Here is a 14,368-nt window from a genome sequence, read left to right as displayed (position 1 = left end):
TGAGCTGTGTGTGAGTCCGTGTGAGTGAGCTGTGTGAGCTGTTTGTGAGAGTGAGTCAGTATGAGTCAGTGTGAGTGAGCTGTGTATGAGTGAGCTGTGAGAAAGTCAGCTGTGTGTGTGAGCTGTGTGAAAGTGAGCTTTGTGTGTGGGCCGAAATGAAGAGCCTTCTTTACGCATCTTAGGAAGACAATAGCATCTCTTTTGCCCACTTCAGCAGTTGCTTCTTGCTGTGGTTGTCCCACCTGATGACGGACGCTTGTGTTGAGCCCAAGACGTTGTGATTTAATTTATTTTTATTGTATATGTAATGTAGTAACTCGGCGGGAGACGACTTCACGGGTAACACACTCTTTATTTTATCAAACTTGGTTACAGGTGACTAACACCTACTTTGTATCTCGGGTGACAACACCCACTTAGCTACTTGGCGACTAACGCCCACTGAGCTACTCGGATGACCAACATCCACTTAGTACTCGGGTGACAAACACCCACTTAGCTACTTGGCGACTAACGCCCACTGAGCTACTCGGATGACCAACATCCACTTAGTACTCGGGTGACAACCACCCACTTAGCTACTTGGCGACTAACGCCCACTGAGCTACTCGGATGACCAACATCCACTTAGCTACTCGGCGACTAACGCCACTGAGCTACTCGGATGACTAACATCCACTTAGCTACTCGGCGACTAACGCCACTGAGCTACTCGGATGACTAACATCCACTTAGCGACTAAGTCTTCAGCTCCGTCTTCGGGTCTTCAACTGGGTAACTCTCCCCGAGTGCTCTCGCGCGTCCCCCTTTATACCCCACCTGCGGACGTCGCTGCGAGCACCCACTTATTCGACCAATCGCCGGGCGCTGGCTACGATCCTCTTTTCCCACATCTCATCGTGCCTCACCACTCACGCCGCGCCGCCCCGTCATCTGTCACTCCCGGCGCGCGCGTCCACACCACGCCCACAACGCGTGCCCAACCCCGCACCCCGCGCCGCCCCGTGATCCATCACTGTCACAGTCGGCGCACGTCAATACCACCACTACATCACCCCCTACCACATAGCTCGCAGCCGCCCCGGCTGCTACAAAAATATACAAACCCTCCCTGTGTGCCCCGTAACACAACACAACAACAAGAACAACAACTAAGCTAACAACACAACACGACGCGAACACCACCATCCGCAACCCTCAACCAATGCCACCGCGACAATAGAACAATATATACAAACCGGCGAGTGACAATAGCAATGTGTATACAAAAAAAATAAATGGAAAATTTTTTTTTTTCTTTCGACTCGTGCAGTGTCCCCTTTTCTTCCGAGCGTCCCTACAACGGGACATTACCCCGGCAGAGGGGAACACCGGGCGAGCTCGGTGTAGAGCACAAAAAAAACCGTCCTCATGAAAATTGTTGAGACCTAGCCCGAGTCCGCCTTGCCGGTCCGTCGTACGGCACCAGACGCGGTTGAACGTCCGGTGGTGCCGGCGGTTCAGGAAGACATCGGCCAGGCATCGAGGACTCGTGCGTGCCCCGGGGTTCAGGCTCTCGACGGTCAGCAGCCGTCAAGCCCGAGGCACCTGGGGGTGGGTCAGGTGGAGACACGTGAGGATCAGCCTGCGACACCTCCCTCCCCGAGTCGACGGTCACATCACACGCCCGGTCGTCACGGCACAGAACGGGGTCACACGGTGCCGCATAGGGCTTCAGTCGGGAGGGGTGCACATACCAACGGCGTTTCCCCCATTTAATCTGTATACTCTGGGGCCGTGCAACCCGCACAATTTCCACCGGTCCCCTCCAAGGTCTCAACAACTTGGGGGACGTAGCCAACGGTGCATGTGGACAATGCAGCCAGGCCTTATCGCCTGGTTTCCAATCATGCGTATGCACCCTCCGCTCATGCAATTTCTCGTTTGCAATTTGCCGCGACCGCGAATTCAACCTTGCCCCCTCCCGCGCTTCAGTCAATTTGGCGATATTAAATTTGATGTGGTCTGCCAATTTAGATTTTGCACGTGGCTGGGAAATCCCCAGTTGGACGTCCATGGCCGGATCGGCCTCCCGCCCATACATAAGAAAAAATGGGGAAAACCCTGTCGCCGCATGAGGGGCCATTCGATAGGCCGCGAGTACCCCCGGCACCTGTAAGTCCCAATCAACCTGATCGTCGCAGACCTGTTGGCACAACATAGACGTAATCGTTCTGTTCAGACGCTCAACCATCCCGTCAGTCTGCGGGTGGTAGGGGGAAGTACGCACTTTCTTTGTACCCAACAGGTCGCACACCTCGCGCAACAAAACGCTCGAAAAATTCTTCCCTTGATCCGTCAGCAAGCGTTCGGGGGCGCCCTTGTCCAACACATAACCCTGGACAAAGGCGTCCGCCACCGCCGCAGCCGACTGGTTGGCGAGCGGCCATGCCATAGGCCATCGGGTGAAGTATTCCACGCCAACCAGCAGGAACCTATTTCCCCTTGGTGTAACCGGAAAGGGCCCCAAGATGTCCAACGCTACCAATTCGTTTATACGCGAAACCTGAATGGATTGCAGCGGTGGATTAGCTGCCAATGGTGGCGGTTTCCTTTTGGCGCACCCTACGCATCCCTTAAGAATATTCGCCACGTCGTTACCCATCCCCGGCCAATAATAGTCTCGCTGGATTAGGGCGAGCGTTTTGTGAAAACCCAGATGCATGAGCCGTTCATGAGCTGCCAGAACAACCCTACCCCGCATAGCAACAGGCACAACGAGCACGTGACGCCGGGACATGTTGTCCCACCTCATCAACAGGCCCTGTCTGCACACCCAGGAACCGACCCGCGCCTCCCCTTGTTCGGGAGCGCCAACTTTCCGACGCAGCGTAAGTAGGGAGCTGTCGGACATCTGGAGGCGGCCCCACTCAATGAGGGGCAACGACAACAGCGAATCCCTCCCCGTGGGGGCGTCCTCTCCCGGGGTGTCAGTGGCGGCGAGCGCAACTCCCGGGGTGCCGGCGACCGGGGGTTTGCACCGCGCTGATCCCAACAAACATGTGCAGTCCGTGCACGGCGGCAACCGCGACAAGGCGTCCGCGTTTGAGTGCCGCAACCCCTTGCGGTAAATCGTCGTGAATTGGTAGTCTTGAAGGAGCTCCAACCATCGGGACAATTGGCCCGATGGCTGCGCCACGCGCATAGCGTATTGTTGAGCCGCATGGTCCGTCCGGACCGTAAAATGACGGCCGTAAAGATACGGCCTGAATTGCTGTGTAAAAAACACAATGGCTAACAATTCACGACGAGTTACGCAATAGCGTTGTTCTGCGGGGGAAAGAACCCTACTACCGTAGGCGACCACCCGTTCAACCCCCCCGACCAACTGTGAGAGCACCCCCCCGATACCCGTATTGCTGGCGTCCGTGTCAAGCAAAAACGGTTGTGTGAAATCGGGGTAACACAAGGGGGGAGCCTGCACCAAAGCGTCACGGAGGGAGCAGAACGCATCCTCCTCCTCTGCCCCCCAGTGAAACCTCACACCCTTAGCCGTCAAAGCGTACAGGGGCTTGGCTATGGTGGCAAATTGCTTGACAAAACGACGGTAATAGGAGGCAAAACCAATGAAACTACGAACCTCCGTGACCGAGGTTGGCGTTGGCCATGAGCTGACGCAATGCGTCTTAGCAGGGTCCGTCGAGATCCCTGAACGACTCACGATATGGCCCAAATACCTGACCGATTCCCGAAGCAGAAAACATTTAGCCGGTTTAAATTTAAGCTTAGCGGAACGCATCCTGAGGAACACCGCTCTCAGTCGCTGGAGGTGCTCCTCGAAAGTCCGACTAAAGACGATAATATCGTCAAGATAAATCAAACAGGTATCCCATTGGAGGCCCGACAAAACCAATTCCATGAGTCTCTGGAACGTGGCGGGAGCGGAATGTAAGCCCATGGGCAAACGGTTGAATTCAAAAAGGCCCCCAGGTGTCCGGAAAGCAGTTTTAGGTTTAGACTCGTTATCGAGTGGCAATTGCCAAAATCCAGAAAGCAGATCGAGTGTGGAAAAAAACTGCGCTCCCGCCAAGGCATCCAGCGACTCATCCATCCTGGGGAGCGGATACGCATCCGCCATCGAGATTTTGTTTAAGCGGCGGAAATCGACACAAAACCGCAAGGACCCGTCCTGTTTCTTTACTAGGACAATAGGAGCACCCCACGGACTAGAAGAGGGCGAAATGATATCGGCCGCCAACATATCATTAACCGCCGATTGCACATGTTCCTTCTCGGCCGGGCTGAGCCGGAAGGGATTCTGACGAATAGGGGCCGCGTCCCCTGTAGCTATGTGGTGGCGCAACAGGTCAGTGCAGCCGATATCGTACTTATGTTTGCTGAACACGTCAGCAAACTCGATGAGCAAACCCCTCAATGCTCCCAATTGCACCCCGGACAAGTTAGCAGAACCCGCACACAGCGAGTCCAACCACTCAGTCCCCTCATCACTTTGAGGATGCGACTCGACAGTAAAATCTGCTTGAGCCACGAGCCGTTCCTCAACGGGCAGCGGCGCGGCGTGAGCCAGCACCGTTCCCTGCGCAATTACGGCCGGCCGCGACCCCGTATTCAGGACCATTACGAACGGCTCACTGTCCCCTCTCACCACGGTTTGAGCAACCGCTAAGTCGAGGCCCTTACTGGCTCTGTTTGACAGCCCCAACAGCACCCCCTGTGCCTCCGCACCCACCTCGAGTGGCTTCCTGAACCGAAGGGGTACTAACATTTGCGATCCCGGGGGTACCCGTACAGTGTGAGTCGCCAGCGCCTGCACCGTCGCACAAACCGTGCGCACTTTGATAGGGCTCGACAAGAAGGCAACCCGCCGACCTGACGGAAGCTCTATGCAGGCCTGATCAATAAGAATTTTGATGGGCATTTTTGACAAAAAGTCCGTACCTAGCAAACAGGGAACGGCCAGCGATGATGATACAAAAATAGGGCCCGCTAATTTAATGTCCCCAATGCAAATAGTCGCCCGAATCTGGCCGATGATCCCCAGGGATCCCCCATTCGCCGCATAAAATGGCACGTCTACTGGCAGAAGGGGTCTACTTTGGACGGGAAGAATGTTATAAATAAGGTCCGAGATGATGGTGGCCGACGCACCCGTGTCAACAAGCACCCGGACCTCAACCCCGTCAATGAACCCCGTTACCACGGACGACCCGGCTGACGCAGCCACGATCCTGTGGGCCAATTCGGACCACTCGACTGCTTGCGGGCCGCGTACGGACCCCCCTCGCCGAATTGAACCCCCGGCACCCAGCCGCGAACCCCCCACCGCGAAGCGGCGACCCGAATGTGCCGTGTTTGTGGACCGAACGTGTGAGGTGCCGCGACTTGCCGGGTTTTGTTGGGATGACTTGTGGCCCTGGTCGTCGTCCCGACGTGGTCCTGCGGCGCGCGGACGCGGGGCCCGGCACCCGGCTGCGACGTGACCCCGAAGGCCGCAGTTGTAGCAGACGACGGACGTCGTAGGTTTCGGTTGCTCCAGCTTGCGGGGCGAACGTGTGGGCGAACGACCTCCCGTTCTCCACTCCCCCGGACACGATGCAGCGAAGCCCCGCTCCTGCACCGCAGCTGGCTGAGGTTCGGCGATCGTGGCGGCCAGTGCCGCATTCCCCGGCCATTTGCAGACGACCCCCGGCTTGCGTTTGAGGACCTCGTACGCGTGAATGCTCGTGGCGATCGCCAGGGAGCAGATCTCCATCTCGTCTGCCACGTTGATGGGGACCCCCAACTCGTGGGCCAACACCAGCAGCTGCTCCGTCACCATGGCGTCCTTCCCCTCCTTATCCATGCGGGGAAAAGCCGCGTCCGCCAAGGCGAGCAGTGCCGTGCGGTAGGCTAGCGTCGTTTCCCCAGCCACCTTCCGCCGATCGTAGAACTGGTGGCGGCACGTGGAGGGCGGCCCGAACACCTTCGCCATCAGGTGTAGTGCGGCCTGGAGCGTAGAGCGGGACGACCTTGCAGCAGATGTGAAGGCTGCAAGCGCGTCGTCGTCAAGCATCGCTGGCAACGCACGCAGGGCAGTGGTGTCGGACCACCCCGACATCTCCTGATGAGCGAGGAACCTTCGTTGGAAGGCTCCCCAGTCGCCCCCATCCGCCTTGAACGCCGACAGCGCGGGCAATCTTTGCTGGAGGACCCGATCGTCGTCGACGTCGGAGAGATTTTCCCGCGCTCCGCTGGAGTTGTGTAAAATGTCGGCTCGGTTGTCAGGCGCAAAATGGAGGGCTCCGGCGCGCGCCGATGACGTGGGCTGCGCTGCGCGGAGGTGTCCGGCCACGTGGCGTCCGTCTTTCCCGCCAATCGGTGGCGGCCCCCCAAAAACGGCGGCAACTTCCAGACTCTTGGCGCGAAGCGCCTTTTGGCGGGAATCCTCCACCGCCGCTTCCTCCACGACCCCCGCAGCCATTTTTCCGCTCGCCGGAACGGAGATGTCGGCCAAGACAGCGGCGGCGGCGAGTAGCAACTCCGCCAACCGGGCGTGCGCGTCCTGGAGGCCGGTGTCGGAGGCAAGCGGAGCGTCGGCCATCACCGCGAAGTGCTGCATCGGCGGCAACTCCTCGTCCTCTACTCCCGAGGTCGGTGTCCCCGGTACGCCGTCGTCATCCCGACCTCGCTCGTGGGTACGGGTAGTCTTCCTTGTGTCCATACTTCTTGAAGACAGGTTCACTTCTGACGCCAGTTGTAATGTAGTAACTCGGCGGGTGACGACTTCACGGGTAACACACTCTTTATTTTATCAAACTTGGTTACAGGTGACTAACACCTACTTTGTATCTCGGGTGACAACACCCACTTAGCTACTTGGCGACTAACGCCCACTGAGCTACTCGGATGACCAACATCCACTTAGTACTCGGGTGACAAACACCCACTTAGCTACTTGGCGACTAACGCCCACTGAGCTACTCGGATGACCAACATCCACTTAGTACTCGGGTGACAACCACCCACTTAGCTACTTGGCGACTAACGCCCACTGAGCTACTCGGATGACCAACATCCACTTAGCTACTCGGCGACTAACGCCACTGAGCTACTCGGATGACTAACATCCACTTAGCTACTCGGCGACTAACGCCACTGAGCTACTCGGATGACTAACATCCACTTAGCGACTAAGTCTTCAGCTCCGTCTTCGGGTCTTCAACTGGGTAACTCTCCCCGAGTGCTCTCGCGCGTCCCCCTTTATACCCCACCTGCGGACGTCGCTGCGAGCACCCACTTATTCGACCAATCGCCGGGCGCTGGCTACGATCCTCTTTTCCCACATCTCATCGTGCCTCACCACTCACGCCGCGCCGCCCCGTCATCTGTCACTCCCGGCGCGCGCGTCCACACCACGCCCACAACGCGTGCCCAACCCCGCACCCCGCGCCGCCCCGTGATCCATCACTGTCACAGTCGGCGCACGTCAATACCACCACTACATATACCTACGTGACTTTACCGAAAGAACCAAAGAGTATGGATACCTGCAGTCACGAAAACTTCAAATCTAACATCACTTATTCAATGTTTTACCCTTATAGACAAAATCAGATAAGTATTCATTCTAAATTATTGAGTCATTTTAACCAAATTTAATTACTGCACTGAAATACGCTGCATCAGGTTACATCGAATTAACAAGAAGCTATTTAAAAAAATACACACCGTCTGCTTACCAGTATATGTACAACATACTATTGTGTCATTCAAAACGAGTAGGCCATTGCATGCTGGCGTCTGGGTCAAAATTGATGAAATTCTAAACATTACCAACAAACTCCACAACCAAGATGCCACATAAACCATTGCCCGCTACTGACAGGCTCTTGTCCACATGCAGGCGGGTGCAGGGCCACCGGTGCAGGGCCACCGGTGCAGGGCCACCGGTGCAGGGCCACCGGTGCAGGGCCACCGGTGCAGGGCCACCGGTGCAGGGCCACCGGTGCAGGGCCACCGGTGCAGGGCCACCGGTGCAGGGCCACCTCCTTGTGCCACACAGGGGCAGCTGCTACTTGGGGATGCTCTTCGAGTGTTTGAGACGATATACGATAAAAAAAAACTCAGAATTTCCGAGGCGATTAAGCAAGCACAATAAAAATGCAATTATGATAACATAGCAAAAGCTTGGGAGCTTATTGGCTATCGCTCCTGGTTAGAGATCTACGCAACCCACAGGTCCACAAAGACTGGCTGCTCTTACCCTGCAGGTTGCACCTAGAAATTGAGTTCAACTTCACATTCTTGTAATTAAAGGCCTGTGACAAAGGTGCGTCTATTGGAGCGACATCGTCTCACACTTACACATCTACCGGGTCTCCATTTGACTTTGTATTGTCTCGGAGGAAGTCCACCCACACCTCCACTTCCACCAACTGCTAGGAGTTGCCTTGCTCTGCCTCGCAGTGAGAATTAGCCTCCTGCTTCACGTTGCCTCCATCGATGTGAAGGTCCGATTTTTGAGTTGACTCTTCATCTTCACATTTTACCTTCACTTCTTCGCTTTTCACCATCACTTCTTCATATTTCACCTTCACCTCTTCATATTTCACCTCGATACCTTTAAAAGTGTCCAAGCTGGGATTTTCTTCCGGTTCTTGTTTCATGAGGGATGGGCTCATTGCGGCACTTTGACTTTCACAAGCGGATTTCAGACTCCACTCCTTGTGAATCTTCTGATGCTTGTGTGTTCTCTGGTGTCTTTGAAGATTTGATGACTGTGAAAACGTCTTCCCGCACACACTGCACCTGAAGGGTTTCTCTCCTGTGTGTGTTCTCTGGTGTTGTACAAGAGCAGATGACTGTGCAAACGCCTTCCCACACACACTGCACTTGAAGGGTTTCTCTCCTGTGTGCGTTCTCTGGTGTTGTACAAGAGCAAATGAAACTGTAAACGCCTTTCCACATACACTGCAATTGAAGGGTTTATCTCCCGTCTGTGTTCTCTGGTGTTCTACATGAGCAGATGACTGTGCAAACGCTTTCCAACACACACTGCACCTGAAGGGGTTTTCTCCTGTGTGTGTTCTCTGGTGTTGTACAAGAGCAGATGAAACTGTAAACGCCTTCCCACACACTGCACTTGAAGGGTTTATGTCCCGTGTGAGTTCTCTGGTGTGTTTTAAGAACAGATGACTGTGCAAACGCCTTCCCACACACACTGCACTTGAAGGGTTTATGTCCCGTGTGAGTTCTCTGGTGTGTTTTAAGAACAGATGACTGTGCAAACGCCTTCCCACACACACTGAACCTGAAGGGTTTCTCTCCAGTATGTGTTCTCTGGTGTGTTACAAGAGTAGATGAAATTGTAAACGCTATCCCACACACACTGCACCTGAAGGGTTTCTCTCCTGTGTGTGTTCTCTGATGTATTACAAGAGTAGATGAATGTGCAAACGCCTTCCCACACACACTGCACCTGAAGGGTTTCTCTCCTGTGTGTGTTCTGTGGTGTGCTCCAAGAGAAATTGAATGTGCAAATGCCTTCCCACACACACTGCACTTGAAGGATTTCTCTCCCGTGTGTGTTCTCTGGTGCATTACAATAGTAGATGACTGTGCAAACGCCTTTCCACACACACTGCACTTGAAGGGTTTCTCTCCCGTGTGTGTTCTCTGGTGCCGTGTCAAATTTCCAGTACGATCCGTGCTGTATGCACCGAGCCGCGCGGAGTGCCTTTGCTCCATTAGACTAATTCTGCAGAAGAAGTGACAGCTGCAGACAGAAAAAAAATATCAACACCATCTACACGTCAGTATCGATGCACAGAGGAATGCATATATACACAGTCAAACGTCTATACCTATTCATATATTCATGATATAGTGAAAAAGTGTCCCAAATTCATCACACAGGTTGTTATGGCACACAATGAGAAGGCAAATAGTCACAAACATGCCTGGAAGCCCTCTCTAAAACCATCGGCGGCAAGACCTCCCAGACTCTATGGTCTTCCCAAAATCCATAAAGAAGGCACCCCGCTATGACCCATCGTGTCGACGATAAACTCTCCTACGTACAAACTGGCCCGTTTTCTATCAGATACTCTGCTCCCCTTCACAGGCAAGACCTCTTCGGCAGTACTCAACTCAACCCAATTGGTCTCTATGGTTAGAGACATGGTACTATCTCCTGATGACATCCTCGTCAGCTTTGATGTAGTATCTTTGTTTACCAAAGTCCCAGTACCGGACACCCTAACAATATTTGAGGACTTAGTCCAACATGGATTGAATTCTGATGTACCTGTGCTGGTTAGGCATTGCCTCACCAACACCTATTTTACCTGGAATGGCACCTTCTACAAACAGAATGAGGGTACCCCTATGGGCTCCCCCTTGTCACCAGTTATAGCCAACATGTTCATGGAAAAGTTTGAATCAGACGCCATCCAGACATCCACCCTGCATCCTTCCCTGTGGAAGAGGTATGTGGATGACACTTTCGTCATCTGGCCACATGGCCTCCCAGCATTGAACCACTTCTTGGACCACATCAATTCTAGACACCCATCCATCAGATTCACCATGGAAGTGGAGAAAGTCGGTAAACTACCATTCTTGGATATTCTGTTTGAGAGGAGGCCTGACAGATCCTTGGGACATTTTCTACAGGAAAGCCACCCACACAGATTCCTACTTGAAACCGGATTCCCACCACCACCCATCTCAAAAGAATTCTCTCATCAAAACGCTATACCACAGAGCCCATGGCATTTCTGACCAACACCACCTGACCGGTGAATTAAGACATGTACATTGGGCCCTCAGGATGAACGGATACTCTGACCGCACTATCCGCCAAGCTGTTTCTCCCACCACACAGAAACAGCCACTTGAAACTCCAACCAAAACTATCACGTTACCTTACATAGCAGGCGTGACCAAAAAGATCTCCAAAATTCTAAACAAACATAAGATCCAAGTCCGATTCAGTACAGTGCATAAAATCCGTAATCTGATTCCATCTGTGAAGGATGTCGTTCCTGACTTACAGTATCCTGGAGTCTATAAATTGAGTTGCATTTGTGGTGATTGCTACATTGGAGAAACGAAACGTCATGTTTCTGATCGTGTCCGCGAGCACAAGTTAGATCTGAAACACGGCAGAACTGATTCTTCGGCCGTTGCTGATCATTGCTACAACTCGGTGGGCTCTCATGAAATTGTCTTTTCCGAGACCAAGGTTCTCTGCAAACCTCCTGGCTACCATCAAAGGTTTGTACACGAGGCCATACAAATATACAAACACAGACATAATTTCAACCGTGATGATGGGTACAAACTTAGTAATCATTGGAAAGATGTTATCAACCACGCAAAAAAGACTTAATTACACATTTATGGACCATCTTATCTGACAGGCACTATTTTACTTTACTTTACCGAGTGTTAACATCCCCAGTGTTTAACAGTACTCTCTTCATTGTTCAGCCAGCACTGGTATAAACATGGGCATTTTCGTTCTTTTCTATCATGTGTATCAACAGGTGCTTGTACACACACATGCCAACGTACACTTACACCCCAAACTCTCTTTTGGCCCGCCCCCCCTCCCCCTCCCGATGCGGTCTACTTGGCACTTCGTGCCGTCTTTAAGCCCCGCCCCCCCTCCCGATGCGTTCCATTCATTGGCTATCACATTCTGATGAGCCCCCCCCCCTCTCCTCCCCCCCTCAACTTGTTTTTAAGGGATTACATCTTAAATCATTGCCTCACTTGATGCAGCGAATCAGGCTGTGACGGTCCCACCTGATGACGGAGACTTGTGTTGCCTCCGAAACGTCGTGATTTTTATTTTATTTTACTTTTATTAATTTTAATGTTTTACCTACGTGACTTTACCGAAAACACCTAATAATATGAATCCAAGCATATAATTTTGGCTGTCTGGCTACAAAATAAACATTTCTAAAAGCTAAATTCCACTGACATAGCAAAAGGTGTTGAAAATAAAACTAATAGTGTTATGCAGAAATGCATAAATTAATGTCCAATCGCAACTTAGAGGTGTGAAGCCAGCCAGGCTCACGATGTCCTTGCATGCTGGGATGAACAGATCTGACTTCAGCTGCATGTGTGTGCTGTGTTAACTTCCTGACTGTTTCCATTCTTACAAAGAGTTCCAGAGGAAAACAAAAACAAACTATTGTTTTGATGTAACCTCCGTGTTCAAGAGTTAATAGACTTTACTGCAAACACACACTTGACGCTGTCACACACTGGCATGGTTAACAGGTGGTGGTGTGTCCAGACCCATGCCTGGCCACCTTTCTTCCGGTCAGTATTAATGCTTCCTTACTCCACCAAGTAATTCATTGAGGATCAATCAACACAGCCGAGGCTGCGTGTCTCTCTTATCTCCCCGTGGTGAAATGTTAACAACCTCTCCGACCCTGAAGCCTGCTGTATATTTGGAGTTTGCGTGTCTCTCTCTATCCCCGTGGTCGCGTGGATTTCCCTCCGGATCCTCCGGTTGTCCCCACTCCACATGCAGAGAGTGAACACAGCCACGCTGATGACAAGCCTCACCTTGTTGTTGTTGTGGGTAGGTCGCTTCTGAAAACAAGAGCGGTAGAGCAGCTAAAGCGGGCTTGGCTTGGTAAAATATGAAAAAAACTGCGTGAATATTTAAAGTAAAACAAAGTTACAAAGTAGTGAGCCAGGTCAAGACAAATTCAATTTAAGCGAGAGAATTGAAGCAAATGCGATCAGGCGAGGGCATCGCTTCCATGCTCGCTGCTACTCAATTGACATCCCTACGAGAGAGAGCGAGGCTCTACCTCGGTAAACAACCACAACCACCACCACAACCACCACCACAACCACCACCACAACCACCACCACAACCACCACCACAACCACCACCACAACCACCACCACCACCACAACCACCACCACAACCACCACCACCACAACCACCACCACAACCACCACCACTACCACAAGAACCACAACCGCGATGAGAATTTCTCACCTCGGATTTCAGTGGACGGGCGGAGCAGAAACTTCCTGTTACCGCGTGACGTCACGCAGCAGGTGGTGACATGACGTCACTTGCTGGGTACGATACACTCCCCTCCCACAATGAGCGGCTCTGTTAACTTAAATGAATTATGTTAATGAGCCCGGCCCATACGTCGGAGGGGTGGGGGGCTGGTGCCAAACTCGTCGCAATAAACTCGCGACGGCTTTCACGAATAAATTATGTTAATGAGCGGCCAGTAATTGGGCGTAGCTTTGCCCAAATAAGGATTGGCACTGGAACAGATATCGGCAGTGGCCGAACGGAGGTGACGTCACTCTCAAGAGCGCGATGGTCGTTAGTGGGTGACATGACGTCACTAGCAAGGTCTACTTCTGCGGGCGTTTGACGCCAATGAGGTCACGCTAAGCGGTGACGTCAAAGAGCGGGGTTAAAGTTCAAGTTTGTTGACAGAAGGGGAGCGGCAGTGTCGTGGTGAGCGCTGCGCTCCGCACCGACCAGCCGAGTTCCATTCCCGCTCGTGGCCAACACCGCCAGTGACGAGTCTCTGAACCGGTCCTGAGCCTCCCCTACGTCGACTCAGCCTCAAACGAGGACCCGGTGCGGTGTGTAAACATCGCCACGAGGGAGACAAAGGCGGCCGGGCGTGGTGCTGGCCACCCACCCCTCGTGTGCCGTCCCACCCTTATTAGGTGCTCGCTAACAGCACTTGCCCCTACAGTCTGTTAAGGCTATACAGGGATCTTTGTGTTAGGTGCTCACGAACGGCGTGTGCGGCGGCGTGAGTTGTGCTGCGTGAGTATAACTGTATAACATGTGTGTGAGAATGAGCTGCATGTGTGAGTGAGCTGTGAGTGAGAGCTGTGTGTGTGAATGAGCTGTGTGAGTGAGCTGTGTGCGTGAGTGAGCTGTGTGTGAGTGAGCTGTGTGAGTGAGTCAGTGTGAGTGAGTCAGTGTAAGTGAGCTGTGTGAGTGAGCTGTGTGAGTGAGCTGTGTGAGTGAGCTGTGTGCGTGAGCTGTGTGAGTGAGCTGTGTGCGTGAGCTGTGTGAGTGAGCTGTGTGAGTGAGTCAGTGTGAGTGAGTGTGAGTCAGTGTGAGTGAGTGTGAGTCAGTGTGAGTGAGTCAGTGTGAGTGAGCTGTGTGAGTGAGCTGTGTGAGTGAGCTGTGTGAGTGAGTCAGTTTGAGTGAGTCAGTGTGAGTGAGTCAGTGTGAGTGAGTGTGAGTGAGCTGTGTGAGTGAGCTGTGTGTGTTTACATTGGCGCGTGCAGGGGGGTTTAATCGTGTTCTTTTTCCATTTGTCCGTAATCATGACTTTCCTTCATCTCTCTCGTGAATGTCAATATA

At 52.9% G+C, this 14,368-nt stretch overlaps 1 protein-coding gene across 1 annotated transcript; it reads right to left on the bottom strand.

Moving 5' to 3' along the window:
* Positions 1 to 7,931: 7,931 nt before the first annotated feature.
* On the bottom strand, positions 7,932 to 13,175 carry LOC144952933 (uncharacterized). Its single transcript, XM_078883419.1, is given in 4 exon segments — positions 7,932 to 9,114; positions 9,116 to 9,754; positions 12,571 to 12,597; positions 13,016 to 13,175. Coding segments are annotated over 2 exon segments (1,308 nt in total). The 5' UTR covers positions 9,727 to 9,754; positions 12,571 to 12,597; positions 13,016 to 13,175; the 3' UTR covers positions 7,932 to 8,417.
* Between the last annotated feature and the right edge of the window lie 1,193 nt (positions 13,176 to 14,368).

The sequence above is a fragment of the Lampetra fluviatilis genome, chromosome 71 (assembly GCF_964198595.1).
Source record: "Lampetra fluviatilis chromosome 71, kcLamFluv1.1, whole genome shotgun sequence".
In the NCBI taxonomy this organism is placed as follows: domain Eukaryota; kingdom Metazoa; phylum Chordata; class Hyperoartia; order Petromyzontiformes; family Petromyzontidae; genus Lampetra; species Lampetra fluviatilis.
Note: the sequence above shows the minus strand (reverse complement) of the source record. Positions and strands in the feature narration are given on the sequence as shown.